Source organism: Bipolaris victoriae (assembly GCF_000527765.1).
Source record: "Bipolaris victoriae FI3 unplaced genomic scaffold scaffold_71, whole genome shotgun sequence".
In the NCBI taxonomy this organism is placed as follows: Eukaryota; Fungi; Ascomycota; class Dothideomycetes; order Pleosporales; family Pleosporaceae; genus Bipolaris; species Bipolaris victoriae.
This window is the reverse complement of record NW_014575321.1, coordinates 118,349-138,262: the sequence shown is the minus strand read 5'-3', so window position 1 is coordinate 138,262 and position 19,914 is coordinate 118,349. Positions and strand designations below refer to the sequence as shown.

At 48.9% G+C, this 19,914-nt stretch overlaps 8 protein-coding genes across 8 annotated transcripts; 5 read left to right on the top strand and 3 right to left on the bottom strand.

Moving 5' to 3' along the window:
- Window positions 1-534: 534 nt before the first annotated feature.
- On the bottom strand, window positions 535-2,117 carry COCVIDRAFT_105220 (hypothetical protein; the record flags this gene model as incomplete). The annotated part of the gene is made up of 3 exons (XM_014698860.1): window positions 535-1,210; window positions 1,268-2,002; window positions 2,071-2,117. The coding sequence occupies 3 exons, from the start codon at window positions 2,115-2,117 to the stop codon at window positions 535-537; spliced, it is 1,458 nt and encodes a 485-aa protein (XP_014554346.1).
- A 664-nt stretch (window positions 2,118-2,781) lies between these two features.
- COCVIDRAFT_105194 (hypothetical protein) lies at window positions 2,782-3,803 on the top strand (the record flags this gene model as incomplete). The annotated part of the gene is made up of 2 exons (XM_014698859.1): window positions 2,782-3,701; window positions 3,755-3,803. The coding sequence occupies 2 exons, from the start codon at window positions 2,782-2,784 to the stop codon at window positions 3,801-3,803; spliced, it is 969 nt and encodes a 322-aa protein (XP_014554345.1).
- Window positions 3,804-5,611: 1,808 nt separating this feature from the next.
- On the top strand, window positions 5,612-7,074 carry COCVIDRAFT_105312 (hypothetical protein; the record flags this gene model as incomplete). The annotated part of the gene is made up of 3 exons (XM_014698858.1): window positions 5,612-5,687; window positions 5,737-5,934; window positions 5,975-7,074. The coding sequence occupies 3 exons, from the start codon at window positions 5,612-5,614 to the stop codon at window positions 7,072-7,074; spliced, it is 1,374 nt and encodes a 457-aa protein (XP_014554344.1).
- Window positions 7,075-7,574: 500 nt separating this feature from the next.
- On the top strand, window positions 7,575-9,560 carry COCVIDRAFT_105185 (hypothetical protein; the record flags this gene model as incomplete). Its single annotated transcript, XM_014698857.1, has 2 exons — window positions 7,575-7,617; window positions 7,687-9,560. 2 exons carry the CDS (start codon window positions 7,575-7,577, stop codon window positions 9,558-9,560), a joined length of 1,917 nt encoding a protein of 638 aa, XP_014554343.1.
- Window positions 9,561-9,982: 422 nt separating this feature from the next.
- On the top strand, window positions 9,983-11,608 carry COCVIDRAFT_105209 (hypothetical protein; the record flags this gene model as incomplete). The annotated part of the gene is made up of 2 exons (XM_014698856.1): window positions 9,983-10,013; window positions 10,068-11,608. The coding sequence occupies 2 exons, from the start codon at window positions 9,983-9,985 to the stop codon at window positions 11,606-11,608; spliced, it is 1,572 nt and encodes a 523-aa protein (XP_014554342.1).
- Window positions 11,609-12,516: 908 nt separating this feature from the next.
- On the top strand, window positions 12,517-13,334 carry COCVIDRAFT_17947 (hypothetical protein; the record flags this gene model as incomplete). The annotated part of the gene is made up of 4 exons (XM_014698807.1): window positions 12,517-12,765; window positions 12,817-12,828; window positions 12,978-13,002; window positions 13,159-13,334. The coding sequence occupies 4 exons, from the start codon at window positions 12,517-12,519 to the stop codon at window positions 13,332-13,334; spliced, it is 462 nt and encodes a 153-aa protein (XP_014554293.1).
- Window positions 13,335-15,579: 2,245 nt separating this feature from the next.
- COCVIDRAFT_50074 (hypothetical protein) lies at window positions 15,580-16,533 on the bottom strand (the record flags this gene model as incomplete). The annotated part of the gene is made up of 2 exons (XM_014698855.1): window positions 15,580-16,254; window positions 16,309-16,533. Coding segments are annotated over 2 exons (900 nt in total), but the record flags the coding sequence as incomplete, so codon positions are not given.
- A 1,225-nt stretch (window positions 16,534-17,758) lies between these two features.
- On the bottom strand, window positions 17,759-19,321 carry COCVIDRAFT_39774 (hypothetical protein; the record flags this gene model as incomplete). The annotated part of the gene is made up of 1 exon (XM_014698854.1): window positions 17,759-19,321. The coding sequence occupies one exon, from the start codon at window positions 19,319-19,321 to the stop codon at window positions 17,759-17,761; it is 1,563 nt and encodes a 520-aa protein (XP_014554340.1).
- Window positions 19,322-19,914: the final 593 nt, after the last annotated feature.

The window sequence follows — 19,914 nt, the reverse complement described above, 5'->3', positions numbered from 1 at the left end:
AGAGGTAGTGATAAATCATCTGAGGACTTTCACACATTGTCGCATCACAGCTTCGCGACAAGAGGGAAGGCCAATGGGGGCTCGATAGAGTGTTCATATTAACTGTGAGGTACGCCATGCTGTGTTGGCGCAAAATTGCCCTAGAAGTTCTCTTCATAGTTGTCATTCCTACGAGTTCTGACACCGATATGTGAGTTTGGTTATAGACTAAAAATCTCTAAGCATTTCCATCAATAGGGATGCACCTAACTAAGCATGTATTGTTAATAATGCCCGAGACCTATTCATCTAGTATTGGCTCTTGTGCACTAGGCGTCTATGCAAAGTTAAGGCGCGTAAGTCACGAATGCGCGGATGATCGCCCTAGATAGCTAACCGAGGCAAGCAACTCTAAATCGGTCTCTCTACTTTTGGTTATGGCAAACGATTGAAAATGGACCTCGCTCCACCCTTCTGTACGTATCTAGACCATAGATAAACTGTGTCGCAATACCGCATGGCAAGATTGCAGGCTAAAACAAAAGATCCCTCAAATTAATATTCTCTGCTATTACAGACGGCCTGACCGTCCAGCTCTCTTATATCGTACTGATTTGCAGGAAGTTCCAGAGGCACCGCTCGAACTACAGCAAGTGTAGGCGGCTTTGCATCTGGTATTATCTGCAATTCTGGTTCCTGAACTGCCTTTATTGCCGCGTTACCTACCCTTTGTCTCCGATACAGAATGAAGCCAACGGCGCCAAGTATGGCAAAACCTCCCAACGCACCAGCGACTATCCCGCCGATTAAGCTACCTGACAGCTTTGGCGCTTCGTTTTGTGGCACTAGGATATTGCCGGAAGAGGTTGGCGAAGGTGCGGCATCGATTGATTTACCCGTCGAGTTCGTGCAAAACTCGCTAACCATGTTATTCTGTTTGTCGACTGCGACTACATCAGGGGTCCTCGACCCTATGCTCGCTTGCCAGACGGAAAATCTCTCGGCTTCTTGATTGACCATTATGTAGGCCGAGCTCATGAACAGCCGGCCAAGGACTGGCAGATCGTTGCTATTATAGGACTGAAGTGAATTGATGACGACGTTTCGCACCGATGTATTTGTCTGTACTGCGCCATTGGAGGCAATATATGTGTCGGGAACGACGATTTCGGTGTTGAGAATCTTCACTGAGATGCTGTTCTGAAGCTGGATCGTTAGACCTCCGTAATAACTACCTCATGATCATTAGGTTGTGTAACTTCTGAACAGGGATAAGTATGGTACTTACACGTTGCTCGGATCAAACAGCATTGTAAAATAGTTAATACCGAGGCTTCTTGCCTCAGTCCTGTTATCCGGAGGCGTTCCACCCGTGAGCAATCTGAAGTTGTTGTAGTAGTTCAGTGGAAGTGTCATTAGTCCCGCAAAGCTAGGACTTATACATGCTTGTATCGCCGCTGATTGTGACCCCATAAACACGCTCATGTCGGTACCGTTTGGCCAGTTCAGAAGAATGTCGCTGATCGTTACCACCATGCCCGTCCCACAGCGGCTGCCTCGGAACAGTGATGCTGTGAAGTTGTCATTGGGATCTGAAATTAACGATCTGTCTAGACCGCCGAGAACCAATGACCCTCGAGTCTGCTTCTCGGCGGGACCACCCACGAGCCCCCAAAATATGGAGTATACTTTCGTACCTATGTTACCAGCGGATACGAGTGCTTGTAAGAACGATGAGTTCCTGCCCAAGCCGAGCTGTGATTGACTCGTGAAGGCCTGATTGAGGTCTTGTTTCGGAACACCGAATCCAAACGAAGAAAGCGACGTGTTAATGCCGAAGCTTAGATTATCTTCCATCCAGTCCGCTTTGAATCCATCACTATCCTTTCGACTGCTGATTGACTTGTCTGTAGACGATTTTGATGCATCGTATGCTCCGCCACGGAATGTTACGCATGCTTGCGATGAGTAGGAATCTGTACAGAATCCATCCATTCCATAAATATAGGTCTCGTTGTAATCTCTATATGCCGCACTGGTTAGCCATGCAGAATCTTTAACATTTCTTAGCATGTGTGTTGTAAGACTTACCCGCTGGCAAAAAAAGAGATGTTCTGATTGTTGGAACCGACAGTCATGGATATTCCCCTCACATAGGCTCCATTCGGTAGAGATACATTATGAATAGGTGCAACAATGGGCTGTGGCTGGCACTGGCTATGAACAAAGGTGATAAAATACAAGACTCCCAGAGTCAGTAAGAACATGCCCATTGCAATGGCGATGTTGAAGTTGATGACGCAGAGAAGTACTCGAAGGCCAGTAACTGGTGGTATAGAGAAATAATAAAGCGGCAAGGTACTTTCAGCCGATAGCGCTTAAATGGGTAGCAGCGCATGTTCATTCGAATTTGGTGTTATGTTGCAGTCAGGTTATACTAGTCCACCAACGAGCGAACATTGTTAAGCGCTGCCAAACGCTGCTTAGCGCCGACGCCGACCTCCCCTGCGCGAATCTAGATATTAGTTGAACTGTGCCGCAATGCCACATCGCGAGACTGCAGGCTACAACAAAATCTCTCCTTTGTTTGTCGCAAGAGGCAACCCCCCATATCTTCCATGAGAAATGCCTTAGGCCGTGCGATCTAGTTGTTCTTCATCCCCTAGTAACCAGCATCTCCTTGTTCCTCTGTATATCACCTACACACGTGCGTGTGAAGCATCTGGAGTACCCAAGATCACTAGCCATCACGCAATGATGCATTCCCGCAAAAAAATCGAATTCGTGGTAGTAGCAGTGTTTATGCTCTGCATATGGTTCATCGTTGACGCGCACTTTAATAATGTTCAAGAAGAAACTGTTGAGGCTGGCGTTGCCGAGAAGCCATGGCGATATGAGGCAAAAGAAGGAGAAGAAGAGTATAAGACCTCTGATCAGGAAATCGCCCACGGTGTCACGGAAGAAACGCCATTGGCAATCATCACCGCTCATCATCCAAGCACTCCGGCGCAAAGCCATACGGTCGCAACACCTAGCCCATCTCTACCCGATCGCGTCGTAGTAATGGCAAAGCTTCCCACTGACGACACGCGCTGGGTACATACCGACCTACCAGACTGGCAATCAGCCATCTACGACATTGACACTGAGACCCCGCACAAGACATCGAATCTGGACCCACTCACAAACAGTACTCTGCGTACGCTTCGGAACAAAGGAATGGAAGCGAATGCTTACCTCGCATACATTGTACAAAATTACGATAATCTCCCTTCAACGATCGCCTTCATTCATCCGCACAAAGACGGCTATCCAATCGCCTGGCATACCGACAACAGCGAACATTCGAATGTAGTCTCTCTACAAACCCTCAACATCAACTTCATTCAAAGCAATGGTTACGCGAATTTGCGTTGCGTTCCTGATCCCGGCTGCCCACACGAAGTGATGCCGTTCCGAGATCCGCCGGAGGAACATCGAACAATCGAAGCAGCAATGCCAGATGCGTGGCGAGACTTGTTTAACAATACTGATGTACCGCACATATTGGCCACTCCTTGCTGCGCACAGTTTGCCGTGTCGAGCAAGCAAGTGAGGAAGCGGCCTTTGGACGAATACAAACAGTACTATACGTGGCTGATGGAAACACCCCTAAAGGATGAGACCAGTGGGCGGGTGTTTGAGTATCTTTGGCATATTTTGTTTGGCCAAGAGCCGGTCTAGTAAGTACTCGGGGAGTTAGAATTGCGATGCGCGGTTGCTGACTTTGATTAAGCTGCCCTGCATACGAGAAGTGTTATTGCGATGTGTATAACAAATGTTGAAGTATCCTTGTTTCGTGTAAGATCGGCAAAACCTGGGAATTTGTCGGCGATACGTTCGATCTCAACTGAAAGATCGAAGCCGGTGTGGATATACGTTCAAGATCCTAGCACGAAGATGCAACGTGCCGTCATCATTCTGAGCAAAGCATGGCACGTGGAAACACTATCCATACCAGATGAAAGCCATGACTTGAAGCCCGAAAGTCTTTTTTGGTTTTGTACGGACCGGACGGTCGTATGTCGGGTAAGACTTGCCTAGCGCAGCAAATTGGGTATCGGGTCGACGATTTGGATCAACACGAGTGGCGAGAGATTCGGCAGACGTACACAGTAGCAGCCCGAGGGCTCTATTGGTACTAGGCTCGTGTTGATGGAGTTAGTGAGGTGCTAATATGTGCCGAGGTAGAAGCGCATGCAGGGCCGTGTATCTTGGGCCTGGCTATGTTTGGTAGGTATCACGCATCTGTGGATTGTGTGTTGCCGTAATTAGAGGCGGAGCATGTCCAAAATACCTTGGGTTAGTGTACGTAGTGTATCAATATGTAGTACAGTGTTGCTGAGGGAAACTTTGCAAAACAGTCGATGAGTGAACGAATGCCAGGCTGATTGCTACCAATCCACAAGGTCGTGTGTTTGTGCAGTGCATCTACACCCAGAATGCGTGAGACGAAATGTTTGATGGGCCACGAATGGAGCAGAATCGCAGAAGTACTGGGGCAGAAGGTCGAGTGCACAGAGGCGATTGATGACGTGACTCAGGGAGAGTGGTGGTGATTAGCGGCGGGAGACAAGGAGGGGCGGGACCATAAGTGGAGAGAGAGAGTTGCAAGCTTTCTCTCGCTTGCACTTCCTCCACCCTCGCCCCTGGCCCGCGCGATGATGAGCAGACAGCCACGAGCTTCATTCGCTCTCGTATTCTTCTCGGACACGGTTGATTCCCCGCATCTGATGTCGCAAGACCAGCGGCCGTTGCTCTCATGGCCATGCCTTCGCTGGTCGCCAGAGCAAAAGAGGTCCGCGGAGTCCAAGACGACATGGCAATCAATTGGGTGCAACAGGCACAGGTCACCATATAAAGAGTCGGATAACTGCATGGGGCTTTGCACAACGTGTGCCACTCGCAGCGGGATACTTCCAAAGCCGGTTTCTTGGTCCAAGCCACACAGTTTGCTTGCCCGTCAGCCGCGACTGTCTCGAAGATCGCTCGTGTCGCGGCGTGGCAGCCCATGGCAGACGACATTGAGGTTACATGGTAGTGGCTGGTCTTCGGGGCGCAATGAAAGGCTGTCGCATCAGTTTCGAGAAACGAGAGTGCTGTCAAGCACAGAAGATCGACAGCTTGCTACGTCCTAGGTTGGGGCATCCTTGGGAGCGAAGGCGAGTGTGGGCCCAGCTTGGAATAGTTCCTGTGCAAGGAACGTGAACGGGTATGCTCTGATGACCTCACCGTGACTGTCAGCCTTCCGGCAACTAATCAACCCACTACTCGGCCATGGGATGAAAGCGCAGTCGATTAGCCCAATGGGCTAAAATAACTCGGTTAGGGCCTCGCGTGTTGTATCAGCCTGTCCTGCAAACAGCGTGGGGGGTGCGGCACGGTTGTGCAGTTGTGCTCACCCATGTCTCTCCTTCTCTAACATGCTGTACCTCTGCGCCATCGTGAGCGCCCATTCACTCTCACCTCACTCTCTCTGGCTTCACACGCCAGCTTTCTTACCTCGCCAGGCCTGGTTTCGCTCCATCACTGCATTCATCTATCACTCCATTCTTCCTTCTATCCTTCTCTCGTAGCATTGACCTAGCCAATTATGTCATCTGCACTGGTGCTGCGGCGAATTGTTGTTGTCGCTGCCCTGGCAATCTCTGCGACTGCTCAACAGTGCTGTAAGATACTTTCGACTATTTCTCATGCACCATCACTAATTGACAACAGACTACCCCAATGGCGACAGGGCCCCCGACACTGAACAACCTTGCTCCTCAGCAGAAGGCTCAGCCTGCTGTCCGGAAAAATGGCAGTGCCTTGACAATGGCCTTTGCCACTATCCTGCCAATAACCTGTACGGCAGATATAGCTGTACCGACAAGAGTTGGAAGTCGGAAGGCTGTCCGTCCAACTTGTGCACCTACGGTGAGGCGTCTGACAACTCCATCTCGATAGGTCTAACAAGCATTAGATCTCAAAGCTGCTGGTGGCGAGTCAATAACACAATGCTCCGACCACAACGATCAATGGTGCTGTAACGCTGATGCTGTGCACGTCAATTGCTGCCAAGAATCTCCATCTCCGCGACCCTTCTTTGCCCTGCAGGATCCAGCAGCATATGCCACCATTGGCTCCATGACAGCATCAACCGTACCAAACCTTGCAAGCATAACAGGCCAAGCAAGTGGAAGTGGCTCTGGAGATCAGATGTCAACATCGCCAACATCTGCGTCCCGGTCTTCACCATCTTCGCCCGCATCCTCGCCGCGAACTACAGATACCCTATCCTCTCCTACCTCACGTGATTTATCCGCATCGGCAAATTTGCGCTCATCTGCTACACCATTCACTTCAGTATTTTTCAGTCTTTCATCAGGATCTACTGGATTTGTCAGTGTTCCTGTCACAAGCGTCCTCACACCTACTCCAGGTACTAGCAACGCAGCAGACGGTGGCAGTATTGGGGGCGGATCAAACTCGAATTTGGGATTGATAATTGGCTGCGCAGTGGGCATTCCTTTGGGACTTGCTTTGATTGGCATTATCTTCTTGCTTTTCCGAAAGAGGCGCCAACAAAAGAGAGACCCCTACAGCAAAGCCGACGGAGCGGATGAAGACAACTCAAACATTGCAGGTGCTGCTGGCACCAAACTGACAAAGAAGGAGATGTACCGCAACTCCGCGTCTGCTGCTGAAATAGATGGAAACCCTGTAGGCGTTGGGCGGCCAGTCTCCACCATACAAGGCCACGCAGAACTGGCATCAGGAAATGGATTCCAGGCTGGACACGGCACGCCCTACGGACCAGATGCAGTTGGCATCGGTGGCGGAAACCTCCATCCAGATCGAAACAATTGGAATACTTTTCCACCCCAATACTCACCGGGGCAAAACCAAGCGGCGTTCAATTATCCAGAAGCGAGCGAGCTAGCAGATACAAGCACAAGGCCAACCGTCGATGAGAAGGGAGAACAACAATATGTGGCATACAGACCGCAACCAGCAGCAGAGATGCCGACTATAACGACTCCACCCGAGGATGTGGAAAAGAATCTGCATTCGTAGAGAAGGGCCAAAGCTTGGATGCGTTTGACGTATAACCTGCGAGTACGTGGTGCGGTGCGTGACACCGATCTGAACTTTTCTTTTGTACATATATCATAGGGGGAAATGGCACGTGTAAATGAGGACGTCGCCGATACGATGGCTGGTCATTTGGAACTTTGAATAATATCTAATGGAGATGGGACTTGTTTATGATAGCTGACTTGAATACCATATGCCATGACTTGAATTGATTGCACAAGCAAGTGTTGAGAGTGTACCACGTGACGGGACTTGGCACACGTGACCGGAGGATGGCGGTGTGTAGTACTAGTACAAATTCAGTATGTATGGAGTGAGCGAGTCATGTCACTCGGCCCTGTCGTCAGCCCTCGAAAGGGCGCTCAGCGATATTGCCAGATAACCGTGTCGCATCCGGTATTTACATGCCAGGTGCTCGCTCTACTACCTCCTCATGTCGTCTTACACGTCCCCATATTGTCAAGCATATTTCAGTCACTATGGAATACTTGCCAGATGAACTTGCGCTCCATATCATCTCATGTAGGTGCTCGGAGATAGCATGCGCCCCCCATCCATCCCGACCCCCACTCTAACCGACCAACTTCCTAGACCTCGAACCCTCTGAACTCGCCAACCTCCAGCACGTGTCCCGCCGTTTCCTACACATCTGTCGCGATAATAATATATGGAAGTCTCTGTGTTTCGCGCATTCTGCTGCTGAGCGCCGTCGTCGCCGTCTCGAGTTGTCGACGGACATTGACCCGCGACTTGCTGAGCTCATCCGCGCCGCCGACACGCTCTCGACTACATTTGACACATCTGGTCACCATGCTGATGGTTCCAGCGCTGAGACAGAGCAGCAGAGGGATAGAGAGAAGAGACGACAGGCCTTGATTGCCAACTGGGATCCAAGCTATCCCGAGGAAAAGGTCAATTGGTACCAGGACTTTATACAGAGGCATGCCGAACAGCAAATGAGTTGGTTCCAAGATGCAGGAAGTGAGGACACAGACGGTGGAGCTACCAGGAGAGATGCTACGGGTGCAGGCATCTTGTTCGACCATGATGGGCTGGCGGAACACCTCATTGCACCCATCGACGACGGCAGTATAAGCATCTGGGATGCTTCGGCAAGTAGCGAACGCTTCGGCAAGCTCGTTGCGAAGAGCGATATTGGTTTGCTGCCTGGAAAGAGCTCCGACTTGGACTACGATACGAGGGTCACACAGAGTCAAGCCATTATGACGGAAACAGGCGCTGTCGAGTGTGTGAGCATCGATAGCAAACTGCACAAGGGCTTCTTCGCTGTTCAAAACATGTTGAACGAAGTTGACCTCAATGTTCTCAAGATAGTGTCGAGGACACCGTATCCGTTTCCTATAACGGCTCTGTCCGAAGCTCATCACCAGACACCGCTGACGGTTGGGACAAATTGGACGCTGCATCTTCATGACACCCGAAAGCCTCCACAGGCCGCATCTTCGATACGCTGTGAGCTCATTGGCGGCGCGACTGATACTTCTTTTTCCCGCCTTGAAACGGGGGACTTTGGCGGTCATGTTTCACTCTCACAACCAGGCGCGCTTTCCATTCTGCACCTACCTACAGCGCGCGAGTGGGACGGCAATGGAGATATCTGGGTCGGGGGGCGCTTTACAAGCATGCTCAACTTTGACCGCAGGTACTTCCCCCGGCTCCGCGGTACCGTGCACTCTGGCGCCCGACTTTCATGCATAACAGTCATCCCATATCCTTTTGTACCGCAAGACCTCCGACTTGGCCGGCCGCATTCATCGCCCGCGTTGCTGCGCAAAGTCAAGGCTCTCCCTGGCCATACTTTAATCGCAGCAGGGGAATACAAAGGAAAAGGCTCACTTGAGCTGTACGGCCTGTCCACCGAGCCATCACTGTCCATTAACTCGAGCGATAGCCGCACAACAAGTAACAGGAATGCGTATTATCAGAATAGGCAGACGGCCAGTAGTTCAAAGTTACTTTCTGTTGCACCGCATGGTACTCGACTAGTCTTTTCAGATGGCGACGGCAACATGAAGTGGGTCGAGCGTGACGGCTCAACACCCGTCCGCCAATTCAACATTAACGACTTTCAACACCCATCCGCCGAGCCTGCACCACAGTCTCAACTTGTCAATGCACAGCCGGATACACAAGCCGGTTGGGGCGATATCGTGCAAAAGATTCTGCCCACTGTGAACCAATCTCTGCTTTGCCCTCACTCTCCCTCCTCAACCGAAGCACTTGGTCTCAACAACCTGATATTGTGGACTGGGGACGGCAAACTAGGCACGGTTGGCTTTGGGCGCGACCCACCATTTGAAAGGGATGTGTTTGAAGATGCGCTTGAGCAGCAGGGCAATGATGCAGGGGAAAAGGTAAGAGAGAGAGAGTACAGTGCTGGGATGAGGAGAGCGCTAGAGCACCAGGCGAGGGAGTTGAGGTGGTTGAGAGGATATGGACTGTAGAGTAGGGGTGTATAGACAACATGGTCATGATTGCTGTGATAGAAATAAATGTACAAGTTAGATAGTAAGAGCCATGTTCACAATTGCATGAGTACGATGAGATCATCAACTCGACTGGACGCAACGGGTTGGTCATTTAGCGCGGACCCTTGGTTTTCGTTCCCGTATGCCGCGCGCCACCAGATAACATCGCTTCTGCCATCTACCGCGTTTATCCTCGTCCCTGTCTGCTGTTTCCTCGTTATGAATAGGTTTACGAACATGATGCTCCATCCCCATTGTGTGTCGTTTTCATGTTCGGCTATGCGGCACGTCGAGCGCCTAGCCAAGACGCGTCTCCAAGATGATCGTACTCTCACATGCCAAACGCGTGACAACCAGTAACGTATACACGCGGTCCTGATTAGCTGCATACCGGACGAATGAGGCGCTCTTTACAACGTGCTATACGCGGTGAATATGTCTTCATCCAGGTGCTATAGTTGGCGAGCTGACAGTTACGTACAGGATGGCTGGTCTTACCCCTCGGCAGACGCCCCTCTCGCTTGCGATCCTATCCCTTCCTCTTGCAAAAGCCAGCCAACAATGCGCAAGGAATCAAACCACCAAAAGATGATAATCGTGATGAAGAACGGAGCAAGTTTGCTCGAAGCGTCCTTGAAGGAAGCACCGTTGCTCTTATATCGTTATTTGGTCTAGGCCTGGGTGGCTACGCATACAGCCTGTTCTACAAGAGAACAGTAGGGAGGAAGATTGAGAATGCCTTTGATCCAGGGTACAGCTCGCAAGAGCGAGTTGCCCTCGGTCGCGTCGCATACGGCACTGAACCAGAAAAGACACGAGAGATTGTGGAGCGGGAATACTGGGTCCCCAGAGCCGAACAGCCGGACATTGACAACATCGTGAACGGGAAAGCAAGAGGGAAATACTACCTCGTCATTGGTGAACGAGGTACCGGAAAGAGAGCATTGCTTTTGGAAGCTATGAGAAAGGTCAACGGCGATGGTATCGCCATGCTAGAAGCTCATAATGATTTAGAAGTGTTCCGCCTACGTCTCGGTAAAGCTATCGACTACGAGTTTCATGAAGACTATATTGGTGGCTTATTCAGCATCAGAGGCCCAAGAGATAGCTCGCCACTTCTGGATATTGAGAGAGCACTCAACCAGTTGGAGAAGGTAGCTTGGTCGATGCGAAAACGGCGTGGAAAGCCCCTGATCATGATTATCAACAACATTCACTTGTTCAAGGACGATGAACCAGGCAAGCATTTGTTGGAGATTCTCCAGCAGCGCGCCGAGATTTGGGCGGGTAATGAGCTTGTCACAACAGTCTTTACGTCGGATGAGTTTTGGACGCTTGAACGCCTGACACCGCACGCGACCAATATGGGTGTTATGAGTATCAGGGATGTACACAAGGACACCGTTACCAAAGCACTCAAGGAATACAGAGCTCGATATCACAACGAGGATACGCCACAAAGCATTCTTGATGAAGTCTTTGCCCAGGTGGGTGGTCGCCTCATCTTCTTGAATCAGGTCGCAAAATCACAAGACATGCTGGAAACTTGTCGCCAAATCAACCGAAGAGAAAAATCATGGTTCCTGAACAATTGCTGGATTCTTGGCGACTCCATGGACGACGACGTTGAGGAACAACAGAAATACTGTGCTGCAGCCATCATCTTGGCGCGCGCTCTGGTTCTCCGCGAAGAAGACTCTGAAGGGGAGGAATTCATGCTCCCCGAGATACCCCTCCACGAAGCGCGACAAATTATTACACGAGCGGACTTTGTACACCCGTTTGATCACATCAACGTTGTTCACATCGATGCACACGGCATGGTGCGCGCAGATTCCGTCCCTATGCAAAACGCCTTTCGAGATGTCGTCAAGCAACCTGGTTTCGAAGAGCATTTGAAAGCGACACTCAACCGGCTAGATGAGTTGGAGAGTTTAGCGCGGACAAGGGAAGTTGCGGTCAGAAAGCTGCCTGATCGGAGCGGAGGCATTGTCCCTGTACAAACTTATTGTGCCAAGCTGTGAATGGGACTAGTAGGATGATAGGAAGAAGGGAGTATCCATACTGGTCTCACAGGTATCATTATATGTATTACCTCGATTATGTGGTGTATATTAGCTTGTCCAACTGGCTGGCACAATGTTAGTCATGAAATTTACATTTTGTGAGCCTATATATTGTTTGGGTTCTCGAACATTGCCTGCCACTCTAAGACTCGCAGACTTCAGCCTATAGGCTGCTGCAGCAAAATTCCGTATGATGTCTGCTGTGTCTGCACAGGTGAGTGGCTGTTTAGAATTAAAATGGATGCTGTTATCAAGATCCTTTTCTGCAAACATGTCTTGAAGTTCTTGGCTTATATGGTACGCTACGTGCATAATACCGTCTGTGTGTCGTGTATTTCGCTCAAGACCAGCTCCTAGGAACTGATTTTGCTAGTAAGAGGTTAATTAGTATTCTATTCCAAGACCAAATTATTCCTGTTTATTGCCAACACTGTTACGTAATTTCAGGTTGGTGTTGTGATTTGCGTTTTAAATTGGCTCTTGAGAGCTGATTTTGCTTGTAAAGAACTATGAAATCTCAAACTACACAGCCGGTTATGTTGCAGATACCCGAAACTAGCACTTTAGACGACTCAGAGACTGTTCCGAGAACTTTTCATGCAAAAAATCCTTGCCATTACTTTGTAATGAGTACGAGCTAGTCCGATAGGAGTGAAGGGACCGTAAGAGTGCTTTCGCGTTTAGCAGGATCTGGTTTCAGAACACAAGGAAAATTGGAACATCAACTATGCCGAGAGGGAATCTCGACAGATAGATTCCAGATGTATAAATCTCAACAGCCGTGTGAAATTTCTACAAAAACATCAACCACATTTACTTCATTACTACATTCCAATCCTACGACCTTTTCAGCTCATCTATCAAACATGATGTTCACCAAGACTCTCATCTTTGCTTTCATTGGCACTGCTCTGGCTTTCCCAGAAGGCGTCCTCGTTTCTAATGGGCTCACCAGGGCACCCAAGGTTATAACACGTGATATTCCACGATCGGAGTTGGCTAAACGAGATTTTGATCCTACTATTATTTCAACTGAAGATCACCCCACGAATCCATTGATGGTTCGGCAAACTTGCAATCCTTGTTCCCCTGATGGTTGCGGTGCTTGCGGCTCTGTAGGTCAAATATACACTGTACATGACTGAAACTAACTTATGATAATATAGACTGGAACATCTGTACGTTATCTGCATTAGCCATTAGAGCTGCTCAATCAACCTCTCTCTCTATCTCTCTCTTCTATCAGCTGTTACTAACTTTTTTCCTTAGCAAACCGTATGATTAATTTTCCCCATCTCATCTTATTCTCAAACTTTTGCTAACATAGGTGCCTATGGAAGTTCTGCTGCAAGGTAATTTTGGGTGCCCCGGAAATCATATTATCCTAACAAAAAAACAGAAAGAATTCTGCGGAGCCATTTGCAGATAAACCTTGGAAGGATATCAAAGAAGTTCAATGGTATGAGATTACTTCGTACAAGAATTGAGCTTAGCTAACTAGACGCTAGGCAAGGTATATGGGCGGGGGACCCTTCCGGTTACCCTCGATTTCCAAATACCGCAGCTAGGAGATCTTTCAAGGTTTGGTGCCGAAGAAGCTTCCTTGAAACTTTCTCCTAATTTTCCTATTGCGCATTCTGGAAATCTACCAATATGTATCTCTACTACTTCAGATACCCTGTAGAAGTTTGAGATGATAGCCCTCGTGTACTCCTTCTAGATACAGGGCAATAAACCTTTAAAAAAATCATGATATTTTTTCTTTTTGAACATTCTGATTATGATTGTTGCTCTCGTTTTATTCATGTTCATGTCGTTTCCGTAGAAACTTTGGCCTTAGAGCTTGAATTTACTACCTCGATCAATATTCAAAATAGATCAATTCTTCATTCTAACCATACAAATCGTTATGTATACTATCAAAAGTTAGCACTCTCAGTCAATTCATACGAATCTCATCAAATTGTAAAGATCAGACCGGCTTGTAGGCTTTCGATGAGTGGTTTGAACCAGTCACAAAACCGGACTCATATTTATTGTGCTCTGGCTTATCTGAATATAAATGTCATGAATAGGTCTGGTGATTCACATTTTTGTCTGTCTCAGCACACTCCAGGTCTGCCGTCTCACTCCGCATGATATCAGTTTGCCGCATTAACTGTCATATATATCTTTGGGTGTATCAATAGAGAATAACGAAGACATGTCAACAAAAACGTCGATAGGTACATCAAGCCATACTGAATTCTTGCATCTGCATTTCGAAATTTATCTATCCAGCTCGGACAACTATTAGTAAGTCGGGTTGGCTTACATTCTCACAGCTTTCTGTCAAGTTTCACTCATTCATGACTTACCGACTCCCCCCCCCCGATTTTCCGCATTTCTCAAACTACAGTATACTAATTATCGAACCTACTGAACGACATGTTCATTGGCAGTATTTTAGGGCTTCCTTTCTCACCTTCTAAGATAGGACATGGAAAAAGGCCTGTCAACACAACCGTTCACTTTCACTATCACCATGCCATTCGCCCTTCATTCCGTCTCATGCACCGCCGTTCTTACCTTTTTCATTTTATCGGCCAATGCTATTCTAGCAAATCAAACTACCTCTATATACCTTCAAATTCCTAACAATCGTAACAGCTCAGCATAGGTTGCGAACCAGATTCTTGTAGCGCGCACTGTGGCAGTGAGGGCTGCCATTGCATCACCAACCCCGAACGAATTCTTTACCTGTCTGTACGGGCCTATAAATTAGAAGAGTCTCGAGGTCACAAGTTCTGGTTATTGTATAGAGTTGTATGCGAATGAAGCACAGTCTATACTGATTCTCGAAACATACCTCACCCATTTCACTTCAGTTTGCATGGACATGACTGCATTAAGCACATCCTGCGAAGATATTTAAAACTACATTAATGTGTTTGCTTCCTTACCACGATTGAATCCCATCAGAAGCCTGCAGGACATTCGACTGTCTCTGTGACAAAGTTCACAAGTCTCGCACTTGGTGAAGGGGAGCCATTGGAAAAGTACAGCGCCCCGCTAGTCAAGGATATAAGTGGACTTGACTCGTGGCCTATGAGGATGCATTGCAAGCCATTGTCTGCTGTTGGCCTACAGGGTGTGTATGCCACTGTACTGCCACCTGTCGACCCTACTCCCCAATAATCACGTGGAAAATATGCCAAAGAAGATAGGGTATTTCCACTATCGTATCTTCCTTGACCAAGCACTCTGTCTATGGAAGATCTGATGAAACAGTTGTTAAGTCCCACAGCGTATTGCTTGAAAATAGATTTGACACTGGAGGACAGTTTTGGACTGTCGTGGAGTGGCGCAGTGAGATAGGAACCGGAGACTGTGTCTTTGACGTTGAAGCATCCATAGATAGGTGCGCAACTACTGCCCGGAGGAGGGGCTTGGAAAGTAGCAGTAGAAGTCGTAGTCGATCGGATAGTAGTGGCTACCACAAGAGTTGTGGCGACCGTAGTAGTGGGAGTTGGAGCAACATCAGTGGCAGTGCTGATTAAGGTCTGAGTCGCGGTGAAAACAGTTGAAGTGGCTGTGATAGAGGTCTCTGTTATTGTGCCAGTTGCAACTTGTGAACATGCGGCTGATAGCAGTGATTCCGGCCAATCAGCAACAGATGCAGGGCGAGACAATGCCGCGCGTTTCGCAGGAGCTGGCAGGATAACAGTCGTGGTTACTCTATTCACCACTGTAGTTGTATCGTAAGAGGTAACAGTAGTAGAGGTTGTAACTAGGTCGGGAGTCGAGGTAACGGTGGAGTCGACAGTGGTGACAGTGGCAGTGCTGATAGTTGAAACAGCGGACACTATACTAGTGGGTGCAACATAGTTGATGTAGGATGAGCAGAACGCAGCATTCTCTGGTTGACTCAAGTATGAAATATCAGAAGCGCAAATGGGCTTGCCGGGATCGGCATCATTCGAGTAGATCTCTGAATAGGCTATCGTGTAGTGATCGTCGCCACGCCATTGTCCCTCGTTAGAGATGATATCCGGTGTGTTTGCCCAAGTAGTGTTGTACATTGAGCATATCTGAGCTTGCGGCACTCCATTCTTCATGAGGATGTACGTGTTGAAAAATCGGCAGATACTCCTGGAATTGAGATGGTCGATATTGAACTGGGTTTCGGCCTCGCAAGCGGTAGCGCAGCGGGATGGATCAAAAGGAGCACCATCGCTGAATTCCTTATAGGTAATGTATGTGTCGCGACCATTACAGTCTGAAGGTGCGTTGACCGCCTTGGTGCCAACGAAGGTACCAGTGTACCCGGGGACTGACTCAGGGACTGAAGGATTACGAACATAGCCGTTGGAGCCAGCAATTACGACATGAAAGTCGTTACGCCACTGACCATCGTTGGTAGCAGTTTCCGGGGAAAGGACAGTGCCCCACAAAACACACTTGATAACAGTAGTTGATGTAGGATTAGGGCACGCTGTGGCAGGAACCTTCTGCGGATCACGCTCGAATAAGATGTTGAAGGAAAGACATCCTGTGGTAGTCGAGCACTTGGCAGCGCAAGCTTCAGTATCGTAAGTGGATAGAGAAAAGTATCCCATGTAGGACTGATCGTACCATGTTAGAATTTCCGAAAACATTCTGCGATTTGTGAGACTCACTGATGTCTGAGAGGACGCCTTTTTGTTCTGGAACACGTTCACATATCCTTCTGGAGTTTTCGCACTACTGGCGGCATCTGAAAGCTCAGAGAAAGCCAGGAATGCCTCTGGGGAATCTGAGGAAGGCACTGGGCCTGATCCGAGCGCCTGGTCGGAGCAATCCCAATCGCGCTTCAAAAATTTTGCAGAAGGGTTTATGATATCGCTGAGGGCTCCTTCTCCCATAGGAATAGTTATGGGAGGAGACACCTCATCGGGCTCAACTACAGCGCTCAGGTCTATGTGTTGAGGGATTGGAGTTGCTGCTGCAAGCGTTATAAGTGCAAGGATTGCGACTGATTTCCTCATCGTAGACAGTGGAATATTTGAGACAAACGAGTGGAATTGTGGTACAAATCTCCACTAGGAGTGAGCAGATCCTATGACGAATCGTAAATGAGCGCTGACGTTGTGTTCATCCACCAGAGAGCGAGGCCGATTTATTTGTAGCGGAATTTTGGTATGGTATTCCCGCTGATCTAGTACTCATGCCTTTCGGTCAAAAGAATTAAAATACTTTAAGCATGTGCCGTTGTGATGCCAAGAGTTGAGGAGGCCCGAAGAGAGTAGTAGATACTTTTCGAAGGCCTGGCCACAACAGGCTAACCAAATTTGGACATGAATACTGAAGGCGGCCGGAAATTGGCATGAATTGAGCACCTATGTCTCGGGCACTAGAGTGTGGAAATTATGTGGCGGATAATCCATGTAGTCGTTAGTACACTACGTCCAGTATTAGCACAGACTAGTATTAGTCCAGACCCCTATTTTGGAAACATCTGTGTTTGGGTTCAACGGAGGCGCCGATCACTAGACTGTATTGCAACATCCTTGACCATGTCGAGAGCAGAGATCGCTGCGCCGACATCTTCGATTAAGCCAGAGAAGACCAAACTGAACGTACCAAAACTCCAAGGAATATGGCCTCAGATCACTATTACGGTATACTATATCGGCTGCTCTCGGACACGTGGAATGCCATCGTCACTTCGCATTGCGCGAAAGACGAGAATAACGGCGCATAGTCGCTTGCTGTATTGTCAGCGCTGTCTACGGACGGCAGCTAAGCTGTGTCATGTCCGCCACAATCTCAATGGAGCTTAGCAGCGAATTCCGCCTGCCGTCCCTCGACATCTCTGACATGCCGTGTGCTTTCACGCTTGTGATTTCTAGTCAGTTGATATATGCCGTGAGGATAGATTGTAGTAAGGCAGCAACTTTAGTTGTATACAACAAATCCGGTTCGAGTTCCTTCATATTGCATGTTCGGCTAGAAATAAAGGTACGCAATCATCAAGTTGAATTCGTCGTATACCACCAAGACCGGAGCACCACCCAGAAGTACACCTCTAGAAGTGCCATAACCATGTGCCCTTGAAATCGCAAAAAAAAAAAAGCTTCGCACTCTACGCTAAGCTTTCCAATGACTCGCTGCTCCGAGAATATGTTTTCTGGCCTCCTCTTCCGCTGCAGCAAAAGCTTCCGGCTTCTTCTTTTTCTCGTCCCTCAGCGTATGTTTCTCCCAGTCCTTCAAGACCTGCAGCGTGGCTACAACAAGTGCCTGATCTACTTCTGAAGATCGTATGTAAATTGCTTCATCAGGCAGGTTTTCTGCAGTATTGTCGATTCCGCCGTCCCAAAAGCAGTGGTCTGCGACGATATGGCCGTACAGCGGATTCGGATTGTATCCTGAAGCGACGAACAGCGCATGCCTGAGGGTATCGTACCTTGCGCCATCAATGGAGGACACTCTGCTGCTCGTGACCCATATATAGGCGTGCCGGTCGGCCCCGATAAATCTCAAGGAGTCGTAATTCAGCGCATGTACGTATGTTGTCATGATGTCTCTGGAGTTGGATCCACTTGGCGTGAGAACTTCAGACTTTCGCATGTTGGTTTTGGGATCTATTTTGAGCTCATATGTCCACGTAGAGGCGTGCTGTTTGCTAGCCTTCGTCCCAAGATTCTCAAGTTGCTCATTGCACGTCATGGTCCAGGATAACTTTGGGGTACGAAAGCTGCCGCCAACAGATTTGAACTTGAAAGAAAAGGCTGGAGGTACGGATCCTTGTCCCTTGTCTGAAGGCCGTTTTCCGCTCCATGTAGACGATGTCGGCGTATCGAGCCAACAAGAACCCGAGGCATGTTTGCCTCCCCGACCGGCGTACAGTGTTTGAAGTATGGGTGGTGGAGTCCATTGTGGAGGATAAGGTGCTTGACGATATGTCTCTACATAGGAAGGCAACGAAGAATGATCCAGAGTAACGGGCGGTTGGCTCACGGGCTGCTGGTCGGGGTAAACTGGTATCGGGAGAGTTTGCTCTGGGTGTTTTGGGCCTGAGTACGGGATGGGAAAAGACTCCGCCACAACTTCTGGTAATGTACTGAACCTAGTCGTATCTATCTTCTGAATATGATTGAGAGATCCTGGACTCCATGGTGCAGCATGTGTCCCTACGCTCTTTGAATGAGGCCGTAATGACTGCGCAGATCGGTGGTGCGTTATGGGTATTGAAACCGAGTTTCGAGGCGCTACACCACATGGAGATTGATTATTGGAGTAGGACACGCTTCGAGAATGTGGTCGCAGCGTTTGTACAGACCGGTGTTGGTGCAGTGATGGTGTCAGGTGTTGGGGGTCTCCAGGAAACGGGTTCGTCAACGTTGTAGAGTTTGTGACCTCTAGTTGCGACATCCTACGCGCCAGGAGTTCGTCTTGCTTCAATTGCTCTTCAGACGTGGTTGTTGGTGGGGCTGATGGTAATGGTGCTGGTAATTCTGCGATTACTGGCGCTGGTTCTGTGCTGCCGTAGTGAGGTTGAACGTACGATCCCGCAGCTAGCGCATATCGAGTGTACTCGGGGTGATGGTTTTGTGAGTAATGGTATACAGGCTGTGCCGGTGAAGGCGGTGTTGGTTGATACTGCCGCGACTGCCACGTCTGTTGATATGGATTGTAATTCGGTGATGCCATGACCCCTTGCAGATTCGACTTGGTCCCGTTTGTTGCGATAGGGGACTCGACTTTTTGCGCGCAATGAAAGGGCCAGCTTGTGCCCGAGACGTCTGACCAAAGGGCTGCGCAATCATGTGCGCATGACAATCAGTAGAGATTATACGTTGAAGAGCTTCTTTCCAGAAGGAGATGGGTAAGCCTGTTGGTCGAAGTTGATGTATGCAGCGTGTGATACTGCGGGATGTGGGGAGTAGTCAGTATCAACCTTTGTTTTGGCGCGTCTCAGCCCCCAGCGCGGGACACTGGTTGCCTAACCGATCGCCCTCAGCCATCCTCACGTCGGGCGGCTAGCCACTCTCTCGCAATCTCCACGGTACGATAAGCAACAGAGCAGCTTTTTTTTCACGCAGATGATGATGCGGGGTAGGAAGCGAAATTCATGGGGAAGATGCTAGTGCCCATAGCAGTGAGTAGGTGTTTGTGGGGAATGCGCCACACTTCCCATGCGCCACAACGCTGTCAAACTTAGCCATCGTCTCACGCCCCGCATATACTATACGTCATGGTTATACATCTGTCAAGGGGCGCAGCACATCATACGTTGTGTCGCC